Source organism: Phallusia mammillata, chromosome 3 (genome assembly GCF_965637545.1).
Source record: "Phallusia mammillata chromosome 3, kaPhaMamm4.hap1.1, whole genome shotgun sequence".
Classification (NCBI taxonomy): Eukaryota; Metazoa; Chordata; class Ascidiacea; order Phlebobranchia; family Ascidiidae; genus Phallusia; species Phallusia mammillata.
The window spans coordinates 18,672,723-18,682,559 of record NC_137254.1 but is presented as its reverse complement, the minus strand read 5'-3'; the positions used below and the strand labels follow the sequence as shown (position 1 = coordinate 18,682,559).

General features: G+C 37.7%; 1 protein-coding gene across 1 annotated transcript; it reads left to right on the top strand.

Annotated features, from left to right (window-relative positions):
* The first annotated feature begins 5,480 nt into the window (after positions 1 to 5,480).
* On the top strand, positions 5,481 to 8,569 carry LOC145219784 (uncharacterized). Its single transcript, XM_080087095.1, has one exon. It carries the CDS (start codon positions 5,481 to 5,483, stop codon positions 8,424 to 8,426), a length of 2,946 nt encoding a protein of 981 aa, XP_079943221.1. The 3' UTR covers positions 8,427 to 8,569.
* Positions 8,570 to 9,837: the final 1,268 nt, after the last annotated feature.

The following is a 9,837-nucleotide window of genomic DNA, read 5'->3' as shown; positions in this document are numbered from 1 at the left end:
GCCTTAAAATTCTAAATTTATTGTGGATTTAAGCACCATTAGAAAAAAAGCAAAAATAAAAAAAACAAATTTTTATGAAGGGAAGCACGTTTTCGCCGTTATAAGAAGATTTCATAATGCAATCGGTCGGCATCTCCACCTATCCCAAAACTTTTTGGCAAATTTAAAAAACAAGAATAATCTTCTCCAGTATGTACGATTTGCCGTTTGTAAAGTGAATTGAAATTTTTGTTACAAACTCCACATTTTTTTATTGTTGAATGCAATCAACTGCCTTTCCCACAATAATACAACACAACCCGATTCTACTTTCCCACGCTACACGCCACTAAACCAATCAACCGTGGTACTGAGGAAGTTATTATATAATAAGTAGCAATTCAAACCTGGTGGGCGAAACGTTAGCAAAAATACAAGTTCTCGAAACAAAAACTAGTATTTTGTTTAGCATTGCACAAGTTGAACGACTAATTTGTTGAATATGCAACCTGGTGGACGAAACGCTTGTTCGGTATTTTCAATTTGCATTATGTTGCACCACGCAGCACCACATTGCTAAGTTGTCTTCGGTTAAGTTTGCCGGTAGTAGCAACTTGAAAAGAATTTGGTCTTAACCAATCGGCAAAAGTATAGTTAGAACTTGTCATTTTTTGACCAAAATTGCAGCTCAGCCATAAAAGAGCAGTTTTCAAACATCTGGGCAACTTGATGCCAAGAAAAATTGGCACCTATATGCAACCATTGTGGGGGGTATCAAAGGGGGAATTTAACCCTTACTGAACTAGGGTCACAGTTTGGCGGATAGAGAAGATTCAAGTTTTTTTTGTAAATAAAGCATCAATTCGAATAAACTTTATACAAACAAAATAACTGCGAACTACGAGATTTTAAGCAACAAATCTTCCAGGAGAAATACATGGCCCAGAAAGTTTAGACAGCATAAATGTCCTGTTTGTTACCGAAGATTTGTTATGTTTTTGCATAATTGGTTGAATAAAAATACATACAGCCTCCACAAGACCCAGTCGCTAACAAACCCGTTACATTCACGATGCCAAGAATAAAACAATTGCAAATAAAACAAACATTGCGCCGTACAAATTAGCTGAACAAATTAGCAGTTTTGCTATTTATAGTGACATGTTTGTGCTGTGTGGGCGCACAGTGCCAGGTCTTTGACTATAATTCGAAGGCGGGTATTTTATGCCATATTTAAGTTTTCTATGAAAGTAAGTAAGTAAGTTTATTTGCACAAAAATCTGAATCGATAAAAAAAATTTAACGAAAATTAGGAACAGAATAATGTACGGAAAGACTTTGCGGTCACCGTTTTATCTACGCCTCGTTTCAAGTGAGCACTGGTCGTATCTTTGCTAAAGCAATATGTAAAGCAAAAATCTAAGCCAATTAAAGTCATCAATATCGACGAAGGACGAACTCATTTTAAGCTCAACGCATTTAAGCGTACCCGACCAATAAGTCGAAAGAACCGGAACAATAAACAGGTATTACAATATTTAAGTAAGCAGTGCAAGATAGAAAATTAAGAATCAATAGCAATAGCAGATTTAGTAATCACATATTATCAGGACACTTGACTCGATAACCAACGGGTATTTTTTCGGTGTCCTTGCTCTTTACTCAATCGTTCAACAATGGAACTGTGATTATGAAGTGACAATGCAAATAAAATTTTGACTTGACTTCACTATTACACCAACAAACGGCAGAATGAATAACAAGAATTGGTCGCTCGCCAATACGTTGCTCTATTGTGGACACTTATGTTCATATCTTTCCCCATCAATGCTATACGAGGCAATTGATTGGGGTGAATGGTACGTTGATAGGATGTTTGTGATAGCCATCCGCACATTACATATTGGACGCCGAACAGGTCATTGTAAGAAAGAACCGTTGCTGCTAGGATGTATAAAACGAAATAGAGTATATACAGGACATAGGCTTCAAGCTGGTGTATGGTATTTTTGCAAACATACTAAATGTGCGAAATTTGTTTATCATTAACTTAATTGTAGTAAAAGGTAGCATTTTGGAACATCAACAAAATGTTCACAAGTTTTTGTATTTTACGTAGAACACTACTTTTTTTCGAATGTTAGCTAGATGTTTGTGAAGTAATAGTGAATTATTATTTAAGCAGAAAAACTTCATTTAGACAAGTAACAAACTGATTGTCGAAAATTAGGCTGTTGAGTTTAGTGTAAACGTGACCCCGTACTATCGAGTTAACGACTTGTTTGTGTCTTTTCTATCGAGTTTGTGTAAATTCTCTCGTTTGCTCGTATACCGAGCTACCAATCTGTGAATGCAATAACGTGTATTAATACACAAACCTGAATGAAAAAAGTTGCAGGCGTTTTCGTGAAGACCTTGAGAGAAAACAAACTGTTTTACTGCTACTTCTATATTCCTAATACGTATCAGGCCATTGAGGGCTAAAAATAGAGATAAAACCTACCAAAAAAGATATTCCAATATCCTGCATTATCAATTTTATTACTATTAGCTCGATGTGCACACTTCTTTCAATTCTCATTAGTGCATGTTGCTATCAAGACATTGGTCGTTTTTTTACACCTGTCGTTGCCAACCTGTAGGGTCAATGTCTTGTCATTACCTGAAGTAATTTGACCTTGCAGGTTAAAACTTTTATTCTTCGTTTATTGTAATTTAATTAAAGTTTACTTAATGTAACTGCCAGGATTTGTTTTGAACAAAGATAATCCCATCTATGGTTTAAATCAGTGGTTCTTAACCGGGGTTCGGCAACGCCGAATCAGGGGCTCGACCAAGGTCTTTTTTTAGTACAATGCAAATACTCGTTTTTTTTCAAACTTTAGGCCATATAGTCGCTAAAAACGGCAATTTGTATTTGCCAAATTACAAAACACTGGAAGGTTAAACTTAGGCAGGCGTGTTTTAAATTGCTCTAAACAGTTTTTGTGGTACTAAAAAGAGTATTACCAGCCTAATAACCATATGTGTCAGACTTTTTGTACGCCTATTGTGTGCCAACAATGCTAACAAAACAGGTACCGCAAGCATCATAATATAGATTATGACACCATAAACACTGAAGACTGATCTCCTCGCTGTGCAGCTCAATCTGTGCACCGAGCTAGAAATTAATCTGGGCTTTTTGGGCGCTATAAGATGGTAAATACATGATTAAACCAAGTATTTCAAAACAAAAATAAGCAGGTAAATGACGGCCATTGGTGAAATAAGAATCTGCGATTCGGCCGTCCTAGCAAAATGATTGTGCACCCCTGCACTAAGGTTTTACTTTTGATGTAACAAAGAGCAATGTTCGCGTTGTTCGTAAGCAGAAACACAACGAAATTGTGTTGGCAGAAAAAACGTATTACTTCATCTTTTGCATGTTTGTGTACATATGCCAAAAATACAATGCTTCATTTTGGTAAAAACTAAAAATTGCCGGAATTAAAGCAATCATTGCTTATAGTATTGTGTCAGAATTTAACAAAAAGACAAACAGTAACTGTTGCCACAAAGTTCTAATTATGACCCACCAAACAAAATGGGTTAAAAACCTAGGATGTAACTTTGGGGTTCGACCAAAGGCTGAAAAATGTCGTAGGGGTTCGGCCGTAATAAAAAGGTTAAGAACCACTGGTTTAAATATATGACAATTTTTGTACTACACGAACTTATAGTGGTAAGGCTCTAGCATACGTCAAACAATTTATTTATTTGCCATATGTCTTGATTATAGAACACCTTCCCTACACTAGATCAATAAATGATTCAGCAGGTTAAATATGATCAACATTGTTCTGTTCTTATCGATCGTGTTGGTCAATATTCTTCCATCCGACGAGGTCATATCTTTTGGTAAGCAAATTTAGTTTGATCATACGTTCGTGCAGTGGTCTCCAACCTGTTGGTTGCGCCTTTACTTTTTCTGGGGTAGCTATAAATTACCAAAATCAATTTATTACCAGTTTAACTCATTACAAAGATACTGATAATTTTCATTGTAACTTGCAACCTTTGCTTATGTTTTGCAGTACAGCAAGGTAGCACCTTGTGCCAAAATAAAATCATTGTGGTGCAATAATCAAAAACCGAATAGTTGCGAACAAAGTCTACATAACAAGTTGTCCAACCTATTGTTACGTTAAAAAGCCTCATTACGCCAATTTTCAAAGCAGGAAAAAACACATAAATGGTGTGATTTCTGTAAACGTGTGGGCTTAACGTGAATTTAATTGGCCTAATTCAATAACGCTTGGGTCTCCAACATTTGAGCGTGGCAATGCAAGCTGAATGCAAGTATTTAAAGTATACATGAAAAATAAAGGGCAAATATACTTGAAACATAGTTTCAGTTTCAGCATTACTTAAAATATTATTCTCCGTATCGGAAAAAAATAGGTTCGCATGTAAGTGCTGATTTTACTTTAAATTGGGTTCGCTTTTCAGTTTCTATAGGCTCTATAGATCACATACTTTTTCACGGACAATTTAACGCTTTAGCACAGTGGTTCTCAAACTTTTTTGACCGCGACCCAAATCTGAGCTTTATGAACATCTTGCGACCCAAGCCTCAAACAACAAAAAATTATTTTTTATTTTTGTATGAATTGTTATCAACGCTAACTGTTACTTTCCAAGTTCAGTTTCGTATGATTAACCTCCTATCATTCCCCGTGCTAACGTGTTACAATCGCCGTGTGCGTAATAGAAAATTGGAAGGCTATTTGTCTGCATGTTACAATCTGATTGGTTCATTTTGCTGTATAGCGTTGTCGAGTGAGGCTGTTTTGGCTAAGGTGCTATCAAAACTTTAAGAAAACCATTTACTTATGCTGCACTACTCCAAGGTTACTAAGATAAAGCCACATAAAATGCCTATGATACAATAATTCAGTCAGGACTGAGAATTAAAAATACTTGAAAATTGAAATGAACAAAGTTCGTTTGAGCAGAATTGAATCACCACAGCGCGACCCATTTTGTGACCCTGCGCGACCCATACTTTGAGAACCACTGCTTTAGCAGTTAGGGGTTTGAGTATCTAATATTGGAAAAACATCTGTGCAAATTTCTACATTGACTTTTTAAATTTGACAAAAGTTTCGTTTCTTTTTTTTGTGGTTGCAAAATGACTACTTCCAATGCTCTAGATCAGTGGTTGGCAAACTATTAGTCGCGATGTAACTAGTGGTGTTTTTTCCTGAAAACAAGTAGCGACCCATAGACGTAAGTCTATTGTACACAAACAATACCAAGTACGTAGAGCAGCGTAGCAACATGGCTGAGGCCAAAAACTACAGATTGCCAAAAAGTTTTCTTTAATTGATAAGTCTAGACATAAAAATAATTTCCGAATTATAGGCACTAACACTTTGAAAGAGGGACTGGGGATCGCGCTGGGTTTAAGTCCCTTTTTGTGACAAAAATAAGGTTTGCAAAGCTAAAACACATTTTTTATGATTGCAGAGAAATGTCGGCTTTTGCAGCAAAGTTGCAACAGCGGAAAGCTTGCCTGTGGTTGCACAGCAACTCGACCGGACAACGGTGTAACTGCGTCATATGCATCTCAATGCAATCCAATCGGGGGATGTGTATACAACAACGTAACTTCGACTTGTAATGAGAGTCGATACCAATGCGGCTGTATTCCCAGAGTTAGTAATTGTGCGGGTGGGCTTGGATGCTATGAAAGAACCCAAATATGTGATGGCACTTACGACTGTTTAGATGGAACAGACGAAGAAGATTGTACTTGCCCAGTTGATCAATTTCAATGTGCATGTTACAAAAACAACACATGTAGTGGATTGCTTGGTTGTCTGCCAAGTTCAAAGATCTGTAATGAGTTTGATGATTGCAAAGATTACAGCGACGAATCGAAATGTGGTTGCTTGGAAAATCAATTCGAATGCAGGTCCAAACAACAATGTATCGATTTATCTTTAAAATGCAATGGTAACTGGGACTGTAATGACGCCAGCGATGAAACAAATTGCACGTGTGGGGATGATCAAGTAATGTGCGGATGCCTTTATGGTGATCACATCTGCCCACCTACTGGAGAATGCATAGATCACACATCAGTTGCCGATGGAAGATTTCAGTGTGCTGACCTAAGCGATGAACCGTGTGAACATTTAGGCGAAGGTTTCAGTATCCACTGCAGGCAGCGTTTAGTGAACTGTACCAGTAAAAAATCACTGGAAAAATTGCGATTGTACCATGTAAGCAATGGCACACATTGTGTGCAGCATCACAGGCCATGTGAAGGACACAATGATCAAGTGTGTACTGATGATTACTGGTTTTGCAACATACCTCAATGTCAGTCACAAGAGAGACCGTCAACGTCTCCGGCCTTCTTTCAAAAGGACAACAAAGTTCACATTTCAGTAGTTGCATTCTGTCCTTCAATGTCACAACAAGATTACTACATTCATGCATACCCGAGTTTCAAATGTCTTGGATACTGGTTAACATTTCCCTGTAGCTTGCCGCAGATTAATCTCTACGACCAAGATGCCCAGTGCGCTGACAAATCCGATATATGTTTCGTCAATGACGAGTTCCGGTGCTTTCTTTGTCTGGACAAAAAGCTGGTTATCTCGAGGAAACAGGTATGCGACGGTGTGGTAGATTGTTTCGACCTGTCAGACGAATGCTTGTGCGAAAATCAGAACGTGTGCAGAGCTGTGCTTGGCAATTCCCAATCAAGCTGTCCGCCTGGTCACATGCACTGCTTAAGCCAATCCGATTGCGTTCCAATCGATTCTGTGCTGTGCAACCGCAGTGTAAACTGCTTGAACACGAGTAACACTAAATACTGCTATCCTCAAATCGACACATTCGTATGTAATAGAGATATACTGGGTGTGGCATGCGACGGTCGACCGGAGTGCTTAGGTGCCACCGACGAATGCGATAACTGCCCCGATGAAGCAGCGTTTTGCAACGACACCCAGTTTATGACAGATTCCACACAATATTGGATGTGTGATGGAATACAACGCGGCTCATACAACCAATCACTTTGTCCCAATCGACACACTTGTCAGAGTGGCACTTTTCTCAACATAGACAATATGCGACTTTGTGACGGAGTTTTTGATTGCGACGACAAATCCGATGAGGCTAAAGAACTCTGTAAGAACAAGCGATTTTATTGTCTGAATGGAAACTCGTTGTCAGTGCCTATTGCTGACAAGGAAGACGGTATCAAAGACTGCTCAGATGGCAGTGACGAATGTCCACCTGTCAGCTCACGAAACACAGTTTTCTCCAACCAGAAAGAGATGATTGCCAACCCGATTTTGAACACGTTTATATGGATTATGGGTGTTCTTGCATTATTTGGAAACTTTGTGGTAGCTGCAACCACGGTTCGTAAGACATGGTTAAAACGGAAAAAAGACAATTGTGTAAACAAATGCACAAAAATATTTATTGTCAACTTATCAGCTTCCGACATGTTAATGGGTATATATTTACTGGCTGTTGTAGTAAAAAGTGTACAGTTTTCTGGAAGGTATTGCTATTTCGATTCTCAATGGCGTTCAAGCAAGCATTGCTCAATACTCGGTGCATTGTGTGTGATTTCGTCTGAGACATCGGCTTTGACCATGACACTGATATCAGCATATCGACTTGTATCTGTATACAAACCGTTTCTAACCATGTCACTACGACCTGTGTGGATTTTGCTTGCTTGTTTCCTAACTTGGTGTGTTGCTTTAGTGATTGCCATTATTCCAACCATTGATTTTCCATCCGGTTACTTTGTAACAACGATATGGTTTCCGAATTTCGTTCACAAACGTGATTTTGTATCTTATGAAGCCGCAATACTTTTAGCACAACGTATAAAACGGACCAACAGCACCGTGATGTCATGGCATACCGCCAAAAACATTATTCGCATGAACTTGTCGGGGCAGTCAATCAAAGGAGAGTTTGGCTACTATGCAAAAACCAGCGTATGTTTGCCAAGACTCTTTGCTTCAGAGAGCCATGCAGCATGGGAGTATTCACTGTTTATCATTACTGCTAATTTTATCATGTTTATTTTCATGGTGATCGCCTATATCCTTATTTATCGACGCAGTAACTGCATGGCCGAGTCTCGAAACTGTGACACAAGCGCCAAAATGCAAAAGCGCATGTCTAGATTGCTTTTGACCGATTTTTGTTGCTGGATTCCGATTTGCATCCTTAGTTTTTTGTCGCTAGGTGGCATTGCATTATCGGAAATCGTTTACGCGTTTGCAGCTGCTGTTTTGCTTCCGATTAACAGCGCCCTCAACCCGTTACTTTATTCATCTGTGATTGACAATGCGTTGGAGAAATGGAGAAAAGTTCGTGATGTTTGCGCGTGTCGGACGAGCGAAGAACACGTGACTGTGTGAACTTTTATGCAAAGTCTTTAACCAAAATAACAGCACGGTTGCTATTATTAACAACATGTCGTACTCTTACGTCAAACAAACCAGCGAATATGTATACGATCAGTATGCCGTTTTAATAAATTAATTGTTTCTTTGTTTGTAAATGGAAATTCTGTGTTTCGTTGCGTTTTCTCCGACAGTGTGTCGATCTGTTTGTTGTTGTTGTTGTTGCAAAAAAACACAAATTTTGAATAGTCGTAAAATAAAACCGATGCTGTGCGGTATCGATACTTGTCCGATACGTAGCTATTAACCAAATCAAAAATACCTTTACACACAGGAAAAGTTTGTACAATACGTTATATGTCACAATGTTTTGTACAAATTCATTTGTTTTGTCAATTTCTATTTCAATTAAACTTGTTTGTGTCTCTTATGGCGTTAGCTGAAAGCCTGTGAGAATGAATAAGTCATGCCGAAAATACGATTTGCCGAATCAGGCGCGTATGAAAATGTATAAACTGGCTTATTGTTATTCTTTTACAAATTACGTTAAATTTAGAGGACTTAATATTTGGCAGAAAAAAAGATTGTTAGCAGACTGTTATCTGTGGTTTAGTGACTGAACTGTTCGGTAGCGTTGTTTTTATCGAGTTTAAATTATTTCCTGTTAATTTACGAACAATGAAAGGAAGTTTTTGCAAAGCCGGCCGCCATGTAGCAAAGGCGGTTAGGCGGTTAACAAGCTCAGGGAGGTTTCGTTAAAACCAATAATTTTTAACCTTTTGACTTAACCGCCCACTTAAACAATTTCCTTCGATTCCCATCATATTACGTTGCACAGAGCTGAACGTGAGAAAGCCTGGTGTGAAACTTTATGCACTACACACAACAGATTGTTAGGGGTGTTGGTCTAGGATACAGAGCGTGAAATGTCAAAGAATGCAATTAAGTAACCTGGTTAGAATATGGTTTTGATCAGAGGCATGTTTTTTGGTAATATAAGTGTTTTGGGCATTACTAATGAATTTTGGTTTCGAACTTGAATGATAAAGTGGACAATAATATTTAGCTAAAAATAAGTATTAACCAAAAATAAATAACGAATTCTTTGGAAAAGTGCTTCTTAACACATATCTGACAGTCTTTTGTTTGAGAGAATGCTGTTTGCTTTTTAAATTGCATCGAATCTGTCTCAAATTTTATTTGATAAATAAAGTCACATTTAATTGCACTCTACATTTTACTAACAAAATTTTTGTCTTAGTAATTTGTAAAAACTGGCAATTAGGACAACAGCATACAACGGTTTTGAACTGTAAATGGTTTTTATGCCCATTTACGTTGTTTTAAAAATTAGTCGTTTGTTTGTGATGTAACGATAAAAATTTATTTACTAGGTAATCCATTATGCTTTTTGAATCGTTTAAAT